Source organism: Antechinus flavipes, chromosome 6, assembly GCF_016432865.1.
Source record: "Antechinus flavipes isolate AdamAnt ecotype Samford, QLD, Australia chromosome 6, AdamAnt_v2, whole genome shotgun sequence".
Taxonomy (NCBI): Eukaryota; Metazoa; Chordata; class Mammalia; order Dasyuromorphia; family Dasyuridae; genus Antechinus; species Antechinus flavipes.
The window spans coordinates 73,241,568-73,268,069 of record NC_067403.1 but is presented as its reverse complement, the minus strand read 5'-3'; the positions used below and the strand labels follow the sequence as shown (position 1 = coordinate 73,268,069).

The 26,502-nt window shown below is 35.4% G+C and overlaps 1 protein-coding gene across 3 annotated transcripts in view; it reads left to right on the top strand.

Annotated features, from left to right (window-relative positions):
- Positions 1-26,502, top strand: part of TTC29 (tetratricopeptide repeat domain 29) — a 271,305-nt gene that overhangs the window by 17,807 nt on the left and 226,996 nt on the right. For 2 of the 3 annotated variants that reach the window (XM_051964926.1, XM_051964924.1), the window contains exons 1-4: positions 13,851-14,084; positions 15,947-15,992; positions 21,780-21,874; positions 23,037-23,120. In XM_051964926.1, the coding sequence (XP_051820886.1) occupies positions 21,786-21,874; positions 23,037-23,120 (173 nt within the window). In that variant the 5' untranslated portion in view covers positions 13,851-14,084; positions 15,947-15,992; positions 21,780-21,785. Of the gene's footprint in view, positions 1-13,850; positions 14,085-15,946; positions 15,993-21,779; positions 21,875-23,036; positions 23,121-26,502 lie in introns of those variants that run through there. The other variant, XM_051964925.1, reaches the window with a different exon arrangement.

The following is a 26,502-nucleotide window of genomic DNA, read 5'->3' as shown; positions in this document are numbered from 1 at the left end:
GGCAAAGATACTAGAGTGATTTTTGTTCTTTTTACAGCTTTGTACAGATGTGGAAATTGAAACAAGCGACTTGCCCAGAGTCACCTAACTAGTAACTAGTAACAGATTTTAACTCATGAAGATGTTTTCCATAAGATATCAATTAGTCAGACTTAATTTGCTAATAGACATGTAATTTACTAAAATTCTATGAAAAAAATCAGTTGACATAAGATGCAACCCCTTAAAAATATGGGTACAGCCTTTCAAGTATATATAGATTCTAGGGGAAAGTGTACTCAAACTGAGAGCACATAATATGGCAAAAGGAACAATTCATAGTTTCCTTGAAGTTCTTTTCCCCCAATTGTTTAAGGGTGGAAGATCTCTTAGCTTCTTCTCCTTGCTCCACTATCCTTCCCTTCACTTGCCAGGCTATTTCTGATTGTGACTTGGATGGAACTAAGTTCCCTTCTTGGTAGTCAGATAGATGGATGATAGATAGATAGAGAGATAGATAGATAAAATAAATAGATGAGGGGAATAGATGTGCATGTGTATATATATGGCAGGTAGGAGGCACAGCAAATATAGTACATTGTCTGGAATCAGGAAGACATGAGTTCAAATCTAACCAAGTAGGATTTCAGAGGATCTTTCATAAAATATGCTATCCATGTCCAAATTGAGAGGCAATAGCCTCAGATTTCAGGATGAGACATTATCTTTTGGACAGCCCAAACATTCTAGGGCTTCTCAGATTCTCTACTAGCTAGCTAAGTCTAATGATACCTGAGAAATGCAAACTCTTTCCTCTTTTATATAGAAGGTTGGGATTCAGGAAAAATATGTTTGAACTATCTCTGGCAATCTACAAGCCTTCCTATCACTATCATATGCTTCTAACATAACTAATTATTACTCCTCCTGATGGGGAAATGGAGAAAAGTCCAGACACAATCCTTACTATACTCTAGAAGAAAGCTAAAGGGGGAAAGTGAAGAACAGGGTCTTGTGGGTTAAATAAGGGAAAGAAAGGTTTGGAGAGAGAGAGAGGAAAAAAAGAGATACAGAGACAGAGATAAGGATAGAGGAAAAAGGGGAGATAAAGAAAAAGAAAGGGAACAAAGACAGTAAAAGAAAAAGAGGTAAAAAAAAAAAAAGAAAAAGAGGTAAATAGAGATGGATTCAGAGAGAAGCTGTGAGGAGAAAGAGTAGTCAGGAAGCCAATTATTAAATGATTATTAAACTCATGCTCTATAATTTCATCAGGTTCACTGGGGACCTACCCCAAATTGGTCACTATTCTTTTGATTCAACCCCATAAATATGAGTGTATCACAGGCAAGTTTAATTCCAGCTGGACCCAACAGAATCAATGTTCTCAATAAGTCCTCTCATTTGGACTATATTCTCAGCCAATCTACATCAATTGCCTTATTGCTGCTTTGGTGGTGGTGAGCAAGAGAGTGCTACCATCTCTAAACTCTTGTGATTTTTAACCCTCAGAAAAATCTACGAAAGAATCTGACCTTTTAGGGATGCTTTGGAGCAGAAATCAAGTCAGACCCTTGGGACTTTCTGCTACTGGAAGTGAATGAAAGTTGAACTAGAGTAGGGCTAAATGTTTAGTGTTCAGCCAAAACGAGACCACCTTCAAACATGTAGCAAAGTCAAATGGTTATTGATCTACTCTCTACTGACCTGGTGTATTGATCAATTCTTCACTTTAGCAAAAGTGCTAAGTGTCTCTTTTAGGCTCTAGAGTTATCTCTTTGACAGTTTTGTTACCCATATAGCTCACGATTACTAATGCCTATGCAATTTGTAACAACTCTAAAAATTACTTCTTTTACTGATTGTGTGCTGTTGGGGGCCCTCCAAAAAGTTTGTTTCAAAGTAAAATTTCCAGCAGTTTGGCAGAAATTAGGTTTAGACCAACATATTATACTATGTACCATAATAAATTCAAAACAGATGCATGATCTGAATGTTAAAATTATTACTTTAAAAAAAAATAGAGAAATGTGATAGAAACTCTTGATAGCTGTGATTAGGGGAAAGAGTTCTTAATGAAGCAAGGGATAGAGACCAACATACACACATATACACATTGAATAATTTCAATTTTATGAATAAAATGAAAAATATTTTGTCTAAACAAAATCAATGCAGTTATTACTCTTGGAAATTTTAAATTGGGAATCTGCAAAAGATATCTTTATTAAGGCTCTGGTATCCAAGACATATAGGAAACTTGTACAAATATATAAGACTAAGAGTGATTTACCAGTAAATAGTCAAAGATTATAAACAAATAGTTTTGAAAAGAATTTGAAGTCCTACTACAACCACTACAACTACTACTGCTACTGTTACTGCTACTGCTACTATTGCCACTACTACTATTAACAACAATAATAATAACAACTATTGTTTATGTAGGACAATAATGTTTGCAAAATCTGCAACGTGTTTTCTCACAAGATCTTCCAAACAACTTTGTAAGGTAATTTGTATTTATTATCCCCATTTTATAGGTGAGGAAACTGAGGCAAGGTGTGGTTAATTGACTTGTGCCATATCACATAATAAAAAACCTCTGAAGCAGCATGTGAAGTCACGTTTTCTTTACTCCCAAATCCAACACTATGTACTGGGCCACATAGTTGCCTAACTCCCTGATGGTTTTTAAAGTGTATATCAAAATAATTCTGAGGTTTCTCCTTAGGGCCATCAAATTTGCAAAGATGAAAAAAGATAGAAATAATGTTGGAGGAACTACAAAAAGACATAACACTAATACCCATGTGCTGGAGTTATGAATTGATATAACTATTCAGGAAAGCAATTTGGAATTAGTCTAAAAATGTTAACAAAATGGCCATTTCTGACCTATAAATACCAATGCTAAGAATATATCTGAAGAAGATTAAAAACAAAAACAAGTTTCTAAATATTTCTAGTGGTTCTTTTTCTCAATAACAAAGAACTGGAAGCAAAGCATGTGACCATTAATTAGGGAATAATTAAGCAAGTTATGCTAGGTAAATGCAATTGAATATTATCGTATTTAAGAAATAATGAATCAGGGAAGAGTGAAGACATATGATCAAAGAGAAGTTAAGGGAAACATGTCTATCAGAATGTATTCCTTCTTATCACTTCTCCCTTAATCTGTCCTCCCTCTTATATACTTCCTTTTTCTCTTAGTTCCTTTCCCTGTGGGGTAAGAAGTATTCTATACCTAACTGGAGATTACACTTACATTCATACACATGTACACAGGCATATACACATCCTTTCTTCTTTGAACTAGTGCAGATGAGAATGAGATCCAAATATTGCTCACTATTCCCCCTCCTCCAATAATTTTTTTACCTTTTCTTTGAGTGTCTCTTTTGAGATAATTCCCACATTTGTTCTCTCCCTTCCCTCTTCTTCCAATATATCCCTTTTGTCACCCTTCATTTTTTTTTCTTTTGAGGTAATACTATGCCTTATGTTTAAGTAGACACCTTCTCTGTGTCCTAATGATATTTTAATGAATAAATGATGCCTAATGGTGTTCTAATGATGCCCTAATGAAGTTCTTTGAACTTACATGTATAATTTTTCTATTTTAGAGAAAAAAAAATCCTTCATGATTTCTCATTCATGCTTACCTTTTAATGCCTCTCAATCTTCTGTTTGAATATGAAATTTTCTATTCATCTTTAGTCTTCTCATAGCAATGCTTGAAAATCCTATATTTCATTACTTCTTTATCCCCTACATACACTAAAGGATTATACTCAGTCTTTCTTAGTGAGTTGTTTTTGATTATAATCCTAACTCCCTTTTCTTTTGAAATATTACATTCCAAGCCTTCTACTCCTTTATCATTGTAACTGCTAAATCTTGTGTGATCCTTCCTGTGACTCCAGTATCCAAATGATTCCCTTCTGGCTACTTTCAGTATTTTCTCCTTGACTTGGGAGCTCTGTAATACTCCTGTGAGTTTTCATTTTTGGAATCTCTTTCCGAAAGCCACCAATGTCTTTTTTTTCAATTTATATTTTGCCCTCTAGTTCTAAGATATCTGAGCAGTTTCCCTTTGTAATTTCTGTTCCTAAGGTTTTTATTTTATCATGGCTTTCAAGTGTTCTAATAATTTTTAAATCTCCTCTTGTTCTATTTTCCCAATTAGTTTTCTGATAATATATTTTGGCTTTTCTTCTATTTTTTCATTATTTTGGCTTTTTTATTATTTCCTAAAAGTTTCATGGAGTCAGTCATTGGCTTCTACCTGACCAATTCTAATTCTTAAGGAATCAATTTCTTCAATAAGGTTTAGTACCTACTTTTCCACTTAACCAAATCTATTTTAAGAAGTTATTTTCTTCAATATTTTTATGTCTCTTTTACAAAGCTATAAATTCTTTTTTCATAATTTTCTTGCATTGTTCTAATTTCTTTTACTACTCTTATTTAAAAAATATTTTCTGCTGTTCTTTTTTATCTCTTTTATCTTTTTTAGGAAATCTTGTTGGGATTATGTTCAATTTGTATTTTTCTTTGAGAGTTATATTGTCATTGTTTTCATATCACAGTCTCTCATTGTCTTCTATCTTGAACTTCCCTGTAACCCTAGTAACTTTTTAATGGTTCAGGTTATTTTTTGTCATTTGTGCATTTTTAATCCTATTTCTTGCATATGGACTTAGTGCTATATTTAGATTCTGCCTACTTAAGGGAATGGGGAGAAGGTCATAGTCCAAAACTTCAAGATTTTTTGCTTTGCCATGTTATAGCTTTTGAGGCATGTAAATCTGTGTTGTTTCCAGGCAATGTGACATTGGAAGAAGTGTGATTATTATTCTCCTTATCTATGCTGTAGTCCTTATCTGGGAAAGATGACCATTCTCTCTCTTCTCTTCTCTTCTCTTCTTCTCTTCTCTTCTCTTCTCTTCTCTTCTCTTCTCTCTTCTCTTCTCTTCTCTTCTCTTCTCTTCTCTTCTCTCTCTCTCTCTCCCCTTCTTTCTTCTCTCCTCTCTCTCTCTCTCTCTCTCTCTCTCTCTCTCTCTCTCTCTCTTTTTCTCTCTCTCTCTCTTCTCTTTCTTTTGGCAAGGTAATTGGGGTTAAGTGACTTGCCTGGGGTCACACAGTTAGTAAATGTTAAAAATCATTAAGTGTCTGAGGTTGGATTTGAACTCACTTTAAAGTCAATGATTTATCCTTTGTACCATCTAATTTGCTCAACCCCTCTTCTCTTTCAATCATAATTTTGTTCTTCCCTGGAAATGTGACTTAGTCCAAGGTAGGATTCCTGCTCTCTTTTGACTGCAAGCACTTCTCTCTGCCCTGGAACTGCAACCTGGATTGTTGTCCTAGAATTGTCAAATAGTGCCCAGTGCTTGCTTCCAGTGCTAGCACAGAGATTCCGAGTAATCTCTTTCTGATCAGGTGTTCCATGCTCTTACCACTTGAGGTAGTTACTCAGTATAACTCCTACTGATTCATCTAAGATTCATAGTTAGATATCACTAACAGACTGTGCTCTCAGCCACCCCTTATCCCAGTGTCAAAGAATTCTCCTTTTCTTCTTATAAGTTGTCCTGGGCTAGGAATATGTCTGACCTTAATTCTCTGTTAGCTATGATACTTTAGAGTTCTATTTGATACATTAAAGTTATTTAGAGGGCAATGTTGATAAGACGTGTGAAGAATGCTCCTTTTATTCATCTTGGCTCCCATGACAACACCAATGTACATAGAAAGAATACCAACAAAGAAAATGTGACTCCCTTCCTTATTTACAGTAATGGAAATTTACAGGTGTAGAATACTGCAAATACCATTCATCTCAATGTAATGTGAACATATATACCTATACTTAATGATGGTGGGTTTAAAGGGAGACAGCAAAGACATCTGTAATCTCTTCTTCCCACACTGTTTTACAAGGAATACTTTGATTTCCTTCAGGAGAAAAAAACCAGGATGTTGTTTCCAGAAGTCACTCTAGGCTCCTCAGAATTGGTAGTGCTGGAATAGAATTATCTCTATCTGCTCCCTTAAATATTATTAGTCTATGTTGTTTTTTTTTTTCAGGTATGTATTTTTCAGGTTCAACTAAACTTGTGATCACTGTTCATTAGTTGGAAGAAAGGAGGACTCAAGCTTTATATGCAAGGTTTGACTCCCTTTACACCAAATATTTATTTCATAAAGAACACACATGGGAAATAGCAAAGAAATCCATTTCTCCAAGTCAATAGCAAAATAGAAATCAAAGAAGACATATGTAGGAAAATATACAAAACTATTCTGAGTGAAGGAATTGTTTCATTTGGAGTGAGATAATTCAGCTCAATCAGGAAAGAAGCCCAGATGTCACCGGGAGGAAATTACTCAGAGTATTTTGTTATAGCAATCTGGGGCTAGGGTCATGAGTACTAGCTTCTTTTGCATTGTTTCTTTCCCATACGAATCTAATTCTCCCTTCAGCAACCTGAAATGGGACTTGGTATCTCCTACCTTCTCTCTCAAACCTGGAAGCTAGAAATGCTCTAATAACTGCAGAACTCAGAGAGACTTAAAGTGACTAAAGAAACTTCTAAAACTCAAAGAACCTAGTATTCTCTTCTTTCCTATTCTTCCAAATTCTGCCTTACCCCTAATGCAGGCACAGGGCATTGAGCTCCACCAATGAGAAGAGAAAGAGGAATAAAAAGCCCATACCAATAGTCTTTGGGGTTCAGTTTAATTCAAAATTAATTTTGTTAAACAGCTTTTTTCTTCTTTTTTTCTGTTACAAAAAAAGCGACTGATGTGAGGTAGGGAACTGAATATACTTAGGAACAAAAATGATATTAAAAAGTATCCACTTTTTTATTAAGAAGAAAAAACAAAATTTCTATAATCGCATTAATTATACCAGGAGTAGGAAATGCACTCTTTGTTCCATCTACTCATAAGTATCTTTTCTTCTATTAGTTATGTTGCATTATTTTATTTGATTAATTATTTTATTCACTACCTCCCTACTACCCCTAGAATATAAGTCCTCTGAGATCAGGTACTATTTCATTTTTTGTCTTTATAAATCCAGCACCTAACACAGTTCTAAATATTTAGTTTGATTGAATGGACTTAAATCTGGGTGAAACAATTATAACCCCACTAAAATATTTGGTAGTATTCTACCATTTGGGGATGTCCAGTTCCCTAGTTAAAGATCCCTAATATTTTAATAGATTATATTTATAGGCACTTTATTTACCAGTACAAAATTTCTTGCATATAGTCTAAGGTAGAGATTCTTTCTAGAAATGTGTCTAAATTAAGAATGTACTTTACCCATGAGAAGGGTAAAGTATATTTCCCAATAGCTTCACTTTTTAATGGATGTCACCATGAAGATGCCTTTGTGCAGAGTACCTTTTTTCTTCCTTCCCTCTTCCTCATCCCTTGCTACTTTCCTACTTCCTTCTGTGTTGTGTTTCCCCATTCAAATGTAAACTCCTTTTGGGCAGAGCCTGTATTTCTAATTTGTATCCTCAAGATTTAGCACAGTGCTTGGTACAGAGTAGGGGCTTAATATATGTATACTGAATCATATGGTGTAATATTAGTATGCTATGGTATGGCATGGCATGGCATAGAATTGCATGAAATGGCATGGCACGGTATGGTATGAAAGAACCATTATGTAAGCAATTTTCTGCCTATCTTGAAAGTCAGTTCACACTGAAGTGAGGAAGTTGAACAAATGAACCAAATATGACCAAGTGGGCTTCTTTGGCAGGTGGATATAGTACAGGGTATGGAGCAAAAAGATTTATCTTCTTGAGTTCGAATCTAACTTTAGACACTTCCTAGATGTGCATCCCTCTCCAAGTCACTTTTATCCCTGTTTGCCTCCATTCCTTATCTTAAAAAATGAATTGGAAAGGAAAATGGCCAACTACTTCAGTTCCTTTACCAAGAAAATCCTACAAAGGGTCACAAAAGGTTGGAAATGACTGAAACAATTGAACAACAACGCAATAAATGATCAAGTAGCTACCAACTTTAGCAGAATGGGGTGATCCCTGAAAGGCTACAATTTCTAGAATATAGTATAAGGATAATGATAGGCCCAGACCTGTGATTTCATTTATATTATGAACTCCCTTTTACCACTGCAGGTTGGCAATTTAATTCCAATTTATACTGTCCAAAAGTTCCCTAGGGCACTGTGAGGATAAGCAGCTTGCTCAGCATTGTATAGCCAGGATATGTCAGAGATGGGAGTATCATTACCTCTGAGCTGATTCTCTATCTTATTCTCTGCCGCATTTCTTCAGACTCTAACAAGATACTAAAGAAAGATTTTTAATATTTTGGATCAGTTCAGATCATTTGTAATAATTACACTAGCTCATATTTAGGGAGATTTAAAGTTTGTAAAGAACCTTATAGATGTTATCTCACTTTATCTTTACAAGTACCCTGAGAGATCAGTGTTATTTTCACCCACATTTTACATATAGGTCCAGAGGTCATAGTGCTAATAAGTGTTTGATGAAGGATTTATTTAAACCTAACTCTTCTTGATTCTTATACTCTCCTACAAATATGATTTTGAAGATGAAGAAAATCATAGAACCATTACAAATTTATTTTATACAACTCTAATTCAGCTCTCAACACTGAGAGCCAAATTTAAAAATCCTTTTATACTTTAATTATCAATCTAACATTCCACTCTTCCAAACCTTTTCATCCTTCTTCAAACCTATGGTTCTCCTTCTCTCATCCTTTCAGAAAAGGAACTTGACTCATATTTACAGAAAAAAAATGAAGGTCATTCACCATAAGCTACTTTTTCTTCCTTCATTTTAAGCAGGTGCTTTCTGTCACTAGGATCTCCTTTACTCACCTCTCTTGAAGAGATGGGCTTAATTTTTGCCAAGGCAAATTCCTTTACCTGCACAAGAAATCCCATTACTTTCCATTTTCTCCAACGGATTACCCCTTCTGTCATCCCCACTCTATAACTCATCTTTAATCTCTTCCTGATGACTTTTTCCTTCCCTACAGCCTACAAACATTTCCATACCTTCTTCATCCTCAAAAAAATCTTCACTTGATCAGTTCTTCCTTGCTGACTAACATTCTACATTTCTTCTGCTCTTTGTGGCTAATCTCATAAAGAAGATGAGCTATGATGGGTGTTACTTCCCCCATTCTCACTCTTTTCTTAACCCCTTAGATTTAATTATAATCTCTGTTGATGATTCTGAAATTTCCCTATCTTATTCTATCCTCTCTACTGATTTCCAGTCTTTGATCTCCAATTGCCTTTAAGATATCTTAAATTGAAAGTGAAATGACAGCTCAAGCTCAACATGTCTAAAATTTAATTATCTTCCCCCCTAAACCTTGCCTAAACCCTCTTAATTTGGAAGGCAGCACCGTATTCTCAGTCCCATAGACTTACAACCTAGGCATTATCCTCAATTTTTTATATCTCCCCATATCTAATCTATTGCTAAAGCTTATTGATTATTATATCACTCAAATACACCTCAAATTCTGTCCTATCATAGTCACCATTAGCCTATGGAATCTGCCTGCCCCAAGTTTCTTTCCACTTTAATCCATCATCCATTCAGCTACCAAAAGAGTAGTTTCAAACATGGCACCCCCACTTACTTAATAAACTCCAAGGGTTACCTATTACCTCCTAGATCAAATAAATGCAAATAAATAAATATTCTGACATTTAAAGTCCTTTAAAACCTTGTCCTAGCCTCTGTCTTTCAGTCCTCTATATCTTACTCCACAAGATATATTCTTCAATCCAGTCACATTGATTTCCTAGCCATCCCATGAATGAGATCCTGTATCTCTCAACTTAGTCCATATTCTCTGATTATCCCCCAAGCCCAGAATGCTCTTCCTCTTCCCTCTTCTTCATCTCCCAGTTTATTCTAAATCACAACTAAAACTCCATCTTCTATAGGGTGCCTTTCCCAACTCTTCTCAATTCTAATGCTTCTCCTCTGTTAATAATTTCCTACTTTTCCTATATATATATATATATATATATATATATATATATATAAAATATAATTTATATGTATTTGCATATATGTACATTTTTGGTTTATTCTTTTCCCCTTTAGATTGTGAGCTGCTTGATAGTAGGAATTGTCTTTTAGCTTTTTTTGTTTCCCTGAAACTTAGCACAGTATCTGGAAGATAATGGTACTTAATAAATCCTTATTGACTGAATGAATAAATGACAAAACTCAATCAACTATACCATTGCTTCTCAAACTGTGGTTCAGAGAATACTGGGGGATCTCTGAATCCCTTTCAGAGGGTCTACAAATTCAAAATTAGTTCTTATTTCTAATATGGTAAATACTTATAAATATAACCCACATAAAAACTCAGCATAGATCCTCAGTAATTTTAATACTATTAAGATACTGAGAACAAAAGTTTGAGAACTATTGTTCCATATCATATTGCTTTTCTCTGAAAGCATGACTCCATGGTAATATATTTGTAATTCTTTTTAGTTTTTCTAAAAATATTAAGAAATACTATATCTCCAGCCTAAAACTCTCTCTAGGCCTTTCTCTTTAGGAAAATGAAAAAAACAAAAACAAAAACTAATGTCTTTCACTGAAATGGAATAAAAGTGACAACCAAAGGTTTAATTCTTTTCTAGTTAAGACCATCATCTCTCCACTTACTTGTAATGTTTAGGCTAGCTTTCTGGAGGATCTTGGGACCAGCCTTGATCTTAGTGGTGGAGAGCAGGAGGCAGGAGAGCCACCAAGAGGATGGTCAAAAATGGAATGTCTCATTTAAGGTACTGACAACTCCTATCAGTTTTGTCATCTATAAAATGCAGGTGGTAATATCTACTTCTCAGGCAGTTGTGAGATTCAGATTGGATAATGCCTACAAAGAGCTTTGCAAACTTCAAAAACACTATATAAATGTCAGCTACTATTGTCAAGTTGACGATAAACAAATACAAATATAGCAAAAGATCCTATATGTCTGTTATCTATAGGCATAATCAATGATACATGGGATAGAGCTCTGGGTCTAGAATCAGGAGACTCAAGTTTCAAAATAGGTTTCACACAATGACCAGCGAACTGTGTGACTTTGGCTAAGCCACTTGACGTCTGTCTCTCTGTTTTCTCAACTATAAAATAGATAGAATAGTACCATCTATATACATTAAAGCACAGAGGAGAAAATGACCTATTCAGGTGGAAAGAAGATTCATACTGGTGAAAATTCAGGGGGAAAAATCGAAAGGAAGAAAACTTTTAATCTGTAATACATATAGTATTCTTATTGAGGTGTTCCAGGGTTTCCATGTACCCATTTTGAGTTTTCATTGCAAAGATACCAGAGTGATTTTCCATTTTCTTTTCCAGCTCATTTTATTTGTAATAAATGAAATGAAAAACTGGAATAAGTAGGGTTCAGTGATTTGCCCAGGATTGCACAGCTGATAAGTATCTGAGCTTAATTTGAACTCAGTTCAGCCTGACTTCAGAGTGAGCACTCTCTCTATTGTGCCACCTAGTTTTCCCTAGAAAAGATTTATTGAGCTTTCAACATCATAGAATTTAGAGTTGGCATTATAGGAAATATATGGGAAGTGAAAGATCAGAGTTAGAAGAAAGTCTTAAGATTATCTACTTCTGACAGGAAAAGATAATAATAAATGAGGGGATATTGGAAAACTGGGACAGAGATGCATTGATTTTTTAAAAATTTAATTTATTTGTTAATTTTAACACATAATGCTTTATGATTTGTGTTGGGAGAAAAAAATCAGAGCAAAGGGGGGAAACCATGGGAGAGATAAAAAAAAAAAACAGGAAAAAAAGAAGAAGTAAACATAGCATATGTTAATTTACATTCAATCTCCTTAGTTCTTTTTCTGGATGCATATGGCACTTTCTGTCCAAAGTCTATTAGGATTGCTTTGGATCACTGAATAGCTGAGAAGAACCAAGCCTTTCAGAGTTGATGATTGCACATTCTTGCTGTTATTGTATACAATTTATTCCAGGTTCCCCTTGTTTCCCTCAGCAAAGGTTCATGTAAATCTTTCCAGGTCTTTCTATGATCAGCTTGTTCATCATTTTTATACAACAATAATATTTCATTATCTTCATATACTACAACTTATTCAGTCATTCTTCAATTGATGATTACTAAATGCATCATTGGTGGAGTTGTGAAATAATCCAACTCTTTTGGTGAACAATCTTGAACTATGTCCAAAGGGCTATAAAACTGTGCAAACCCTTCTGACCCAGAAGTGCCATTACTCGGTTTGTATCCCAAGGAAATTATAAAGGAGGGAAAATGACCCACATGTGCAAAATTGTTCATAGCAGCTCTTTTTGTGGTGGCAAAGAATTGGAAAATGAGTATCATTTGGAGAATGGCTGAATAAGTTTTGCTATATTAACACAATGGAATATTATAGTTTCATAAAAAATGAACAAGTTGATTATAGAAAGGCTTGTAAAGATTTACATGAACTGAAGCTGAGTGAAACAAGCAGAACCAGGAATACATTGTACACAGTAACAGCAACACTGTGTTATGTCAACTGTGAAAGGCTTACTTCTTCTCAGCAGTTCAATGCTACAAGGCAAGCCCAATAAACTTTGGATAGAAAAAGTCATTTGCTTTCAAAGGAATAACTATGGAGACTGAAGGTAAATTAACACATGTTGTGTTCACTTTTTTTCTTTTTCTTCTTTTTCCCTCATGATTTTTCCTTTTTGTTCTGATTTTTCTCTTCCAATATGATTTATGAAAACTGTATTTTTAAAAAGTAATGTACATGTATAACCACAACAATAACAATTTTTTTAAAAGAGATCTAGTTCATTGATATCAAACTCAAATAGAAATGCAGACCATTGATCCACCCATGTCCTTGTAGACTACATATTGACTTGATTTTAAAATGCAATATGTTTTATGTTTTACTGCATTTTTATTTATTTGTTAAATATTTCCCAATTGTATTTTAATCTAATTTGATTGCACTCCAGAAGTGTTGTTCCCTCAATTGGTGGTATACTTTCCACCTTTGATCTGGTTTCATTTTACAAGTGAAGAAACTGAGACCCAGAGAGGCCAAGTGATTTGCCAACATTTACACAAGAAATAGATGCAAATCTATCTCAGATCCTGAACTTCAAATACAGTCCTCTTCCTTCTTCCCATGCTACTGATTTATGAGCTCTCATTATTCTAGGTACAGTAAGACTTGCTAAGTGAAATTAGTAAAACATGGTTCTTCTTCTCGAGTTCTTTGGGGAAGACAAGTTTGAACTTATGAAACAATGGGAGGATTGTGTGAGATAGGAAGAAAAAAAAAAAAAGCTGTTCTGACTTGTGTTTTATTGAAAATAAACAGTGTAGAATTCCAGGGAAGTCAGAGCAATCTGAGGAATTTTCATAAAGAAGGTGAAAAGAGCCTGATAAGACAGATAAGTAGATAGTGGAAAGCAGGAGAAAAAGTGGGAAGTAACACAGGTGATCAGCATCCAGCAGCGTCTAGCAAGGAGGTCACCTGTTGAATGGTGAAATAGGGGTCTCTGTTCTCAGAGAAGCCCAGTTCTGCTTCTGACTATTTCCATGGATTTGGGGCAAGTCCCTTAAATGTCTCAGGTCTTGATTTTCCCACCTGCAAAATGAGGGTTCTGGATCTTTAAGGACCCTTCCAGTTCTGATTCTTCATCTCCTGCCTAAGAAGCTGAGATTCTAGGTGTTCAGCTTTCCCAAGAGCCGCCCAGCTTAGGCCCCGCCCACGCCTCTGCGGTTTCCCTGGTGACCGCTCTTGGCGTCCCCCCTCCTTCCCTGCACCCTTTACATCCTCGGGTCCCCCGCCTCCGCCTGGGGCCGGCGAGAGGCAAGGGTCGCCGTGACCGGGGCTGCAAGAGAAGCTGGAGGAGGGGGCAGCAGCAGGGTCCCGGGGCAGCCGCCGCCCCCGGAGGAGGAGAAGGTGGAGGAGGAGGAGGAGGGAAGAAAGGGAAACATTGGCTGCTTCTTTCCCCCGATACAACCCGGTTGAGGTTCGTGGACCGGGAGCGGGGATCATTGGGTGGAGGCGGGAGAGAGACCACCTGTCCCACACCCCACAGTCACAGCGCTTCCGCCCTTCCGGACCCCCTCCTGACCAAAGGTGGGAGGGAGGCAGGGAGGACCCCCACCGGGAGAGAGCAGTTGAGTCGGGAACCCAGACCTGGTCCCCACCCCCTTTTCTGAGGATGCAAGCTGATGAGGTTGGGGGCAGGGCATTTTATTCATGGCCCCAGAGCCCTCCAACCTGCCCTCCTCAGCTCCAACCCTCTCCCCCCTAGCCTGCCCAGCCAGGAGAATCCCTCTGCATGAGCAGCTGAGCCTCCCAGAAGCTAAATTAGCAAAACCAGACCCCTCCCCGCCCCGTGCCATGCATACCTTGAACACTGTGGGTTAATGATGATGATGATAGCAATGCAATTAATCCAGATTTGAAGTAAGTGGAGAGAGAGGAAAAGTGACAATCCTTGTTGTATGTAGGTATGTGTGTGTAACATACACATAGCTATCTTTCTATATGGATATAGGTATATATATTCACATATATGTTCCTATATATATATATATATTACAATCCCACACACATACATATAATCCACACATAGGTACAGATATATGCGTGTATATTGTACTCTCTCTATTCCACATATGGATATAGATATGAATAGGTATGTACATACATATATACGCTATCTATATATCTAATCCATATATATTTCCACATATATATCTATTCCACTCATATAAATCATTCCATTTTTAAAAGTCCAAATGTTTCATCCTTACCTCAAGCCTAAAAATGTCTCTTTTCATTCTTGCTTCCATTCTTTTCTGCCAATCAGAATACAGAACGATAGACAAACAGACAAATAGAGATCCATAATATATCTAGATAGACATAGATATTGATACTAGATAAAGTCTCCCAAAATACCTTGGCTTCATAGGCTAGATTTCTTTCTTAAGGAAACTTTAAGCCCAAATCACTCTAGGCCCTCATTGATTGACCAACAATAGGTCCCAGACCAAGCCCTACTTGGTTATTGTTTAGGCTCTTTTGACAAGAAATCCTGAGGGTCTTCCCCTCCCAGGATGGATTTTTTTTTTTTTTGATTAGGTAAAAGAAGTCATCCTTTGCCTCAATTCTTGCCTAGCCTTAATCAGTCAAACTGAGACCTGTTAAAGACCTTGGCTTAAAAAGGTCAAAGTGTCTTCCTGATCTATATCTGGCCACTGGACCTATGTGGCTCTAGAAGAGAAAGTGAGGCAGTTGACTTTTTACAGTTTTTCCTTATTTAAATCCAATTCACTTGCTTGTTATGGCACCACTTCCCTGATATCATTGGTCCTCTTTGAGAATGAAGAACACACAACAAAAGCAATATCTATCCATCTATCTGTCTGTCTGTCCCTCCGTCCATCTGTCTGTCCATCCATCTGTCTATCTGTCCGTCCATCTATCTATCTATCTATCTCTATTATCTCTCATCTCTACCTTAGTGTTAAAACTTTAGTTGGGTGAGGATTGTGATTATTGGTTCCTATGTGAAATATCCATAATTTGCAGGAAACTGGAAGGGCTCATGAGTCAGACAATCTAAATTGTTACCCCAAAGGTCACATAGGTCTTAATCAAAGAAAGCCACAGACAGAATTCAAAATGTAGGAGAAATTCTGTTTGTTTTATTTTTTGGTTAGGAAGAGGTAATGATTTACGGAATTAAGGATATAGTCTTATAATAGCTTTAATACAAGAAATTTTCTTATTGCACATATAAAAATGCATGTCTTCTAAAAGTTGACTTTAACCTTATTCATTCTTTCAATATTGATGTTTGTTTCCTTAATTTTGTAGGTGGAAGTCCATAAGACCTGAGATACATCTTGGTTAACCATAAAATGTAAGTTAAGTTGCACTTTATAATTCTTTATGAAGTAACTATATCATATTATACATATACAGATATTTATGTATAAGTAATAATATATGTTTAACCTAACTAATAAATGTTCATTCATGCATACTCATCAAAAATACTCAAATGATTCAAAAATTATAAAAAGGATGTAATTATATAATTGACTACTCTTATGATATTCCATAACTCTGGCAAAGGGGAATTTTTTTAAGAACAAATCTAAATATACTTTATTCACTATTAGAGTAACATGACAGTTATATCTTTCCTTGTAGATGTTCATGGTAATTTGTGAAGTTGGTATGAACATTTCCATCTCTTTTAAATGAATGTGTATGGTAAAATAATTAGGTTGTACTATCTTCTGGACACACACTTAGATTTTTCCTGAATCTACTTTGTTTTTGTTCAGTCATTTTTAGGACATAAAATATCTCATCAAAGAATTGGTGATATTCAGTCTAGAAAAAGGATTTAGAAGGTGGGGAGTGATAGTTATTTTTAAGAATGCAAAAAGACTATCATATGGGAGATCAGAGGTCCCACCAAATCTCTTCTGAATACCAACAATGGAAAGGTTTTAGACAGTTGTCTTTGGCTCAGCACCTCCTCATGTCATATATGGCACCTCCCATAAGCTAGCACCCACTCTGCCTTCTGCTCAGATATTTCCTGGCACTTCTCATACACTGAGTCTAAACTTATGGTTTAATGATTCTTTCTGTGCCTTCTATAACTGGCAACTGGTGAAGATCCCCATCAGTTCCCTTCTCTCTCTTGTTTTCTCTCTCTTCAGTCCCATCCCCAGTCTCTTTCCATCTCATTTTTAGGAAAGGCATTAATAACAAGGACATCCATGACTGCAGTCTAGGTGCCCAAAGACCTTTGTCATAATTCCAGAATCATCCTGGACTCAATCTTTGACATTGCTTCTAGTCTGAGTTATCTGGAGGGTTTGGGAGCATAGCCCTACCAAGTCAAGCTTGGGGAGAGTTACTCAGCTCAAAGCAAAAAAGAAGGAGGCTTTCTAAATTCCATCAATGTGGTGTCCAGTCTACAGTAAGTGAAACCTCCTTCCAGGCTAGAGAGACAAGAGTAGAAACTTTCTATTACTGATACTCAGAATGGCTGTTAGCTTTCCCACAATTCTCTTCTCCTAAGTTGTAATACAAATATATTATCACCTTAATTAATCAATTAAGAATCATAGATTCCTTGAAAGCCATCTATTTTAGTTTAAGCAATTGCCAAGGATGGATTCCCCTCTTCAACTCTGACATGAATGTCTATAAATCAGATGCACTCTGTGATCTACCCATATGCCTGATGAGTACCTAGTCAGCCTGGATTCACACCTCTAGTGAGGTTAAAGCCACTGTCTTTCCATCCTTGAATAGCTCTAATTATTTGGGAGTTTTTCTTTATTTTAAACCAAAATTGACCTTCTTTTAAATTTGTATTTTCTGTCCTGCCAATCAGAACAAGTCTATTTTCTTTTCCATATGATAGTCTTTCGCATTCTTAAAAATAACTATCACTCCCCACCTTCTAAATCCTTTTTCTGGACTGAATATCACCAGTCCTTTGATGAGTTATTTTATGTCCTATTTCAAAGCCATTTACCAATTTAATTAGCCTTCTCAAGATGCTTTCCAATTAATCAATTTCCTTCCTAAAATGGAGTAGTCCAATTACTAACTCAACCAACAAATATGTGTATTGAAATCTATTCTGCTGCCTCATCTTGCTATGAAAGTGATTCATTTCTTGACTACTAGGCAATTTCTATATAAGTTTTATCTACAAAGATGCAATAGCATTAAGCAAAGGCCTGAAAATTGATTGGATTTGTGAAGCAGCTGAGGACTAGTCTGTCTAAATTCAGAAAGGTTCATCATAAGAATTTTGATCCCAAAATGAGGATTTATTTTGGCCATAGTAACTATTGGTTAAGGCATGGAGGGCTTACAAGATATGAGTCTTGGGGGAGGAATCACATATAGAACTGTACAATAGAAAGAGCATTCAATTTGGAGTCAAAATATTTGGATTTCAAACCCTAGTTCTTTCACTTATTATCTGTGTGACTTTGGACTTCCTTTCTTTCTTAAAATGATGAGATGGTACTAGATGAATTATGAGATTGCTCCTAGCTCTAAATCTGTGGTCCCATGACAGATCTTTGGAAGGCTTGAGAAAATATAATTCTTAAACAGAAAAGTGATCATCAAATATGAATTGATTGCTTAAATCATTCTAATATCAGGATTTCTTTGTATTTGATTTGCAAACATTATCTCGGAAACCTTTATACCAGCGTGTATTTTGTCTAAAGTGAACCATCCTTATTTATGAATATACTGTACAATCCTCTTACCCAATGGAAAAAGCAAGTGTGGTAGTTTAGGACAGCAGACGGATAATATAAGAGTAGACTTTGACTGTTATAATTCTGGGTTTGGATTTTTACTGCATAGATTAACTCTGGATTCAATTTCTTTTTCCTTTTTTGCACTCACTTAAAATATCTCAACTTTTTTCACTTTAAAATTCAGTTTTTACCACCCCCCATTCAAAGTTTATGCCTTCAGGCTTGCCAGCAGGGCTTACGATACTTACATTAAACTAAATTTAAGAGTAAAGGTGCTCCCGCTGCTAATGTTCTCAGATCAGAGGAAAGCAAAATGAAGGGACTGGCAGCTGAAACTTTAATAGTAGGAAACGTTGACTGAGAACTTGAAAAAAAAAAATCCAGTTGATCTGGATGACAAAGAAGTCTTGTTCATCTCAATGTACCGTACTTTGAAATGACAAACTTGACTTTGGTGGGTAATTATCTTTTAGAGTGAATTTTTTTCTGCCCCAAGTTTTAAAAAAGTATGCATTTTATATTGTAGGCACATTTTATGGAGTCAGTATTAATGCTTCTCAGTCCTGTGATGATGGGATGTGTAGATAAGAAGGTCTAACTACTATGACCCCAAGTCACTGTAGAACCTATTTAGACCTTTCAATTATTTGGGAAAATTTCTCCCCTTTAGGAAACTCTTTCTTACCATATCCCAAACTCCCAAACTGTACTCTGATCATAACCTTCTCTCATTTCCTTAGAAGCTTTCAATCTACTCTTCCCTCTCAATATGATCTTCAGTCATTCAGTCATCCCTATTGTACAGGTCTATCTCCTTCATTTTAATTTCACGTTATGCTAATAATTTTAAGGTTATAGGATTTAAAATTTAAATTGGGAGAGATGTTAAAGAACATTTATTCTATCACCATCTCCCTCATTTTTCAAATAAGGAAATTGAGGGGGGCCAGTTAGATGGCACAGTGGATAGAACACGAGGGCTGGAGTGAGGAGCTCAGTTCAAATCTGGGCTTAAGCACTTCACTGTGTGATCCTGGTCAAGCCTCCCTCCCCCCCAAAAAATACAGAAACTAAAGTTCAGGGTTTGCTGATTACCATTTACTTTGGTTTCTCCAATCTTATCATGAGACTTTGCCTCATTCCTTCTACCTATGAAGCTATTTTCCATTCTTTATCTTTTTTTTTATTACCAGATTTCTTGGAAACAATTTATATCCATTACCTCCACTTCCTCATTAAGAACTCTTTAGCTCTGGCCTTTGTTCCCATTAAGGTATAGAAGCTGTTCTATGTTCATGTTCATATGTTCTATGTTCTATGTATGTTCATGATGATGATGATGATAATGATAAAACTGCTGCTGCTGCTAACACCTATATATACCACAATGTGCCAGGCATTGAACTAAGAACTTTCCAAGTATTATCTTATTTGATTCTCCCAACAACATTAGGCAGAAAGGACTATTCACCTCATTTTACAGATGAATAAACAGAGGCAGACAGATTAAGTGGCTTTCCCAATAGCTAAAAGCTAATAGGTATCTGAGACTGAATTTGAATTTAGATTTTGCTGATTCCATGCTCAGCACTCTATCCACTACCCAGCTTCTTAAACTATAGTTTATGAACCCTATATGGGGTCTTGTAACTAAATTTGGGGAGGGTTGGAAAAATTATGATTTATTATCAGTAAATAGTTAATTTGTGTTCATTTTATATTTTTTATTTTATATACTTATATACCTGAAAGATGTAAAAAATTTCTTGGGGAAAAGATTTGTGAGTGGAAAAAGTTTAAGAAGCCCTGCACTTCACTACCTAGCTGCCTTAATTACCCTTTCTCAGACTTAGTCCCCTGGGACCTGTCTAATAGCAGACATTGGTGACCACTCCATCACTGAAATGTACCCCTTGTCACCTGCACCTTTTAAAATTCCTACTTTCCTTTAAACCTCAGTTCAACCACTATGAAGTTTTTTCTGAACCCCATAGCTATCAGTGCCTCCCCCCCAAAAAGTAACCTATTTTTATATATTTTACATACATGTTATTTCCCTTATATGTTATGTGTTCTATGCATGTTATCTCCCCCTATAGAAAGTTACCTCCTTGAAGGTATAGATTGTTTTACTTTTGTCAGAGTCCCTATAACCCAGAGCAGTAGGTGGTAAAAACTGGTGTTTAATAAATACTTTTGAGTTTCCTGTTGATTAGATTATTTGATACTTTTTCTTCACAATACCAAAGCTTGTACAGCCCAATACTCGACCCATAGCAGGCATTCTGCAAATGCTTATTTCTTTCTCATCACCTTGTCATTAGCACTGTGGTCCTAGAAGCAGTCAGCATGAGGGCTAAGTTCCTATGGTTGGACTGCACAGAGTTGGAGGAAAGCAGAGGCCCCTTTAGATGTGCTGCTGGCGTACCATTTTTCAGGAATGACATTGCCATGGACATTTAAGACATTTAAGAGTTAGGCAAGATGGGCCAAATTTGGGTTCCTTAAGTTTGGTTTCTTTACAGAATACATTTGACCTGGAAGAGATTTTGTGACTTTAAAAGGAAATCCTACTGAATTCCCAAGGAGACCTTTTCCCTAATATGGTTTTATTTTTGTTTTATCCTTTTCTTCATTTACAACTTTAAAAATCACTCTGTTTCAGTAGTCTCCTCAGTGTCTTCACTAGCACAATGGCTTAATAGAAGCTAACATATTGAGTTTTATGGTTCCCCAAAAGCTTTACAAATATTAACTCATTTGATCCTTATAGTAATCTTGGAATTATTATAGTTATTATTCTAATGCCCATTTTACAAATGAAGAAACCAAGGCAAATAGATTTAAGTCCCTTGCCTAGGATCACAGTTGGTCATTGAAGCTGGATTGGAATTTAGGTATTCTTGCTCCAGTTCACTGACTCCTCCTAAAGCTCAACCATTCTAAAACTTTACTGTTCTTCAGTCATATCCACCTCTTCATGACACCATTTGGGGTTTTCTTGGCAAAGATACTAGAGTGGTTTTCCATTTCCTTTTCCAGCTCATTTTACAGATGAGGAAACTGAGGCAAACAGGGTTAAGTGACATGTTCAGAGTCACGTAGCTAGTATCTGAGGTAGCTTTGAACTCAGGAAGATGATTGTTCTATTCTAGTTGACCCTAATCTACTTCATACTGAATATACATATTATCCATCAGGTGACTAAAAGCAAACAATGGAAAGAAGAAATAAGGAAAGTAAACAGGTCCAAATGCTCCCTAAGTTGGATAATTGAGTAGGTACTACATGAATGCTTTTGGTATCACCTGCTGTGGCAGGATATAGGTCTCTGATAAGATCTCAACTTTTTGAAACACTTCATTAAAATAAGTACTATTTCTGCTCTTTTCTTGTAGTCCACAATGACTTTGCCACCTGTGCAGATAGATTACTCAAAGCTCGCCCTCTTAACAAGAAAGAGGGGAACATGTTCTCCGGCAGGCCTCACAAAGTAAGTGGCTCAGACTATGGAATTTGGGGGGTTTATTTCATTTCTGTTTTTTTTTTTAATTTTTTATGGCCCTCTGTATTGCTAAAATTCCAGTGGGCATAGAGGAAGGGTGGTCTAGGAAGAGGAATAAGAAGAAAATACATGGAGTGAAATTAGATCCAAGAGATTATAATTGTTCATCAATTTTATGGATAAAATGTCTTTGAATATACATTCAAGTTATTTACTCCCATCCTAGACATAATGAAGTTAGAGGATCTTAGAGATCTAATATTTTGTCATTCACAGTGGATTGGGTCTGAGTTAAGACCAGAAACAATGATTCTAGTGCCATTGATGACCATTGATTGAGTAGGAAGACTATCATGAAGACTCAGAGAATATCAGAACTTAAAGGGATCTTCTTAGAGATCCCTTTACTCACAACTAGAGTAGCATCTCATCTGCAGTGATCTAAGTTCTCCTTAAGGAGGGGACTTTGCACAGCCCTTACTTCATTCCAATTCACTTGCATGACATGGCACCAGTCCTCTAATGTCATAGTTATCTTCAAAAAACAGAAGTGTTCAATTTCTCCCATATATAACACTGCATTCTCCTTTAGAAATGCTCCAGTTTAAATTTTTTTTAGTTTAAAAATAGAAGTCACATTTCTGAAACAAACAAAAGCCCCTGAAAAGAAATATATAAAATAATTCTCATAGTAAACAGTCATATTGCTAACAATTTTTTTGCATTTCAACTGAATAGATTAGATTGTAAAATAAAATATGGTATATATGCTATGCCATATTTACATACTACCTAAAATATTAGCTATTAATATTTATTACTATATCATTTTAAATTATATTATTAAAACTTCATAGTTTAAAATTGAAGACTATGAATATCCTGTCCCAGAGGGATCATGTTGGTTTAGATTCTGGAATTTACAGTTTTTCTCACCTTGAAAATTTTCAGTTCTACATAATAAATACTTGAATGTGATTACTTAAAAGGTTTAACTCATTTTTCTTAGTCCTGTGCAATACTGTTCATTCCTGGGAGGATCATGGGCCCTAATATTAGTAGCCTTCTTTTTTCTATCTGTCCATCTTGTCATCTTTCTACTTGGCACTTCAGTTCTCTTCCAATTTATTTTTATCTCATTTAAATTTAGGGCTCAATTATTAAAAATTAAAGATGAGACAGATAATTATCTAGAAATGAAATGGAAAGGATTGACAAAAGAAGAGGCAGCTGGGTAAGTGGAACCTTTAAAAACCTTTGTGTATAAAGTTTGTTTCTTTTGTCTTGATTCTCTGGTGAAATTTCCATTTCTTCTATTCAGTATACCTTTTTCATTGGAATATGGCATTTAAAAATTAAACATCAATTAAATAATGATGAATCATTTCTACTGATCTTACATATATCAAAGTCCTTTAATTTTGTGGCTCTCATAATTCTCGTATTTACCAAGGTATTATGATATCACATTTGCAATATTTTAGTTAAGGTTTTGTCATTAATTGCCTCTTAACGTTCTTTTTAAGGTGTTTTTACAGTCATGAGAAAAAAAAAAAAACTTGCATTAGGAGAGCTTATTAGATTCATATTTTTCCCCCTGGTACTTTTATCTTAGCCCCTATTAATGTACCTCTTTACTTCCAAATACCGACTTAAAAGACTAGGAGGAATGGAGAATGTATAATGATATAACTGACATTTATATAATTTTTAAATGTTTACAAAACCTTTATGGACATTATCTCAGTTGTCCCTCACAGTAGTGCTATGAGATAGGTACCAGAAATCACATTCCTATTTATCAGATGAAGAAACCAATGGCTCTACAAGGAATAAATTTTAGTATGTTTAGATTTTTTAAAATATGAAAACATATGCTTAATTTTTTTGCCTGATATGTATATTTGATTATTTTTCCTTGTCAGATTGAGAGAAACTGACAAAGACCTAGAATAGCATTTAAATGAGCATCACAATTTTTTTACCTGTAAAATAAATGGTTTTGTTGGAGTCTAATGTGATATACTTAAGTGTTAGCTCTTAAATAGAATCTTTAAATAGAATGGAATTGGAAGAAAATCTTCCCTCCTGTATAGATGTAGAAACTGATTTAAAAAAAATTTTTTTTAAAGTGACTCTTAAATTTCTTTCATGTGACTTATTTGATAAAATAGTTTAATTTAATTTTGATAAAATCTGTGAACATCTTAAAATTAAAATTTGAAGTTGAATAATTGAAATATGGAATATGTATCATTAGCAAAATAATATGTTCAATTTTGTTAGTAGTATTTTGATACAAAAAGAGGCAGCGCTTTTACTATTTTATTAAAGTAATAAATACTTTGTACTAATTTCTAATGTTTCTCAACCACCAATTGATCATTATTGATCATTAGCACATCTAGAAACTCTTTTTGGAAAACATACCTCTTGTTATAAAAGAGTAAAATCATAAGGGCTAAATTTTTTGAAAGAATATGCTCCTAAATTAATTTAGGAGACATCATACAAATTAACTGCTTAGTGATAGGTAAACATAAAGCTGAAATGATCCTCTAAAGCCTTGATTAAACCTTTCACTGTTAAGAGCGTGTGTGTGTGTGTGTGTGTGTGTGTGTGTGTGTGTGTGTGTGTGTGAGAGAGAGAGAGAAGACAGAGACAGAGAGATTCTGTGTGTGTGTGTCTAAGAGAAAGACAGAGACAGACAGAGAAAGAGACAGAGAAAGAGAGAGACAGAGAGAGTGTGTGTGAGAGAGAAACAGAGATAGAGAGACAGAGACAGAGACAGATACAGAGAGAGTGAGAGACAGAAACAGAGAGAGACAGAGACAGACAGAGAGAGAGACAGAGAAACAAAGAGAGAGAGACACAGAGAGAAAGACAGAATGTTTGTATAGGAGAGAAGGGAGGAAGAGGAAGGGAAGGAAAGAAGGTGTCCTGAAAGTCACCTTTTATAGGTAAAAAGAAGAGGAGAGTATGAACCTGAAATAGTGGCAACTTGCTTTTATCCTACATTTGTACTTCATGTACTACAAATGGACAACTTTTAAATAAATTTGCATAAATAATTAACAAATTAATACACAAAGTACATCTGTTTTTTGCCAGCACATATACCTGAGTGTTCTGGCTGAAAATAAGTACTGAATATTTAAGCGTGACAATATTCATGCAATCTATGGAAGGCCCTTGTAACATGTTTTACAAAGTTTTTCATGACATAAAATTTTAAATTAACTTTTATAAAATAACTATACAATCCTGTATTTGATGTGTCTTATGCTATGCACTAATGGGGATTGGGATAAATACAATTCTCATTTTAACTTGATGTTCTTGCCACTAAGAAGTGGTAGAGAAGATTCATGTTTAATACATTATGATGCTGTAGCTATTTTAAAGGCAAATATTATGTATCTCTGGTGCTGGAGTTCTGCTTTAAAGGTAAAGAAAGCAAAATACCTTTAAAGAATTTATTTTGGATTTACCTAGTGCTCTAGATTACTTGGCAAGGTATGTAATGTACAGCTTCCCGAACCAGAGCAGAATGGGATTTGTTCTCATGTATTCATGTCCACTGTCAGTTCTCTCCCCCCACAAGGGGATAAGGTGGGCATCCTGCTGATCTTAATCCTAAACCTCACTGTGATTTATTTTCCATTGATTCTGAAAGACTGAATTGAACTGGAATGAATTCACCTAGGAGACAGAGCTAGCTTAGTGAATGGAGAACTGGTTTCCTAATCAGAAAGTTGTGGGTTCAAGTTATGTCTCTTTGCTATGGCTATGTCACCCGGGGGGGGCAAGTCACTTCTCAATTCTCCCAGGCAATTTTCAAAAGTAATAAATTATAGAGCAGGTCCCATACTGAATTGCTAGAAGGGGTTTCCTCACTGAGATCCTTATTCCCAAAAAATTATGAGTCTAAACCTTTATTTCAACCACAATACACAGACACACATAATTATCATAGTTTCGGTGATAGGACATCAACCAAACAAGTATTTAAGGAAGAAATTAGTTTGGAAAAAGGGAGATAGAGCTTGAGACTTAGAAATATTGAATTATTTTTCTCTTTATTTTTGTTAATTTTTTTTCATGTGGTAGCTAATATAGGAAGGGAGAGAATAGGAAGTAAAAAGCTTTTAGCTAAAATGAAAAGCAGAAGGTTTATTTATAGAAATCTGAAGAATTGGAAAGTTGGTAATAAATAGTTAGAAAAAGGTTTCAACAAATTTAAGTAGGTAAATTACCTACTTACCATTAGAAAACTGAATATGGATATAAAGAGTTGGAGGAAAGAAAGGAAATAAGATATTTATGCGTTAGATACTACATGCTAGGCACTGTGATTAATGTATATATATATATATTTTTTTTCATTTGATCTTTGCAATAATCCTGGGAGATAGGTGCTATACATTTTACAGTTAAGAAAAGTGACTTATTGAGGGTCACTCAGCCAATTAAGTATCTGAGGCAAAATTTGAATTCTGATCTTTGTGACACTGTGCCATGTAGTTGTCCCTAAAAGAGACAAAAAAAGGAGGAACTTCTGTTTCTATTCAATGTTAAAGATCTAGTGAATAGAAAGTTGGCTTCAGAACCAGAGA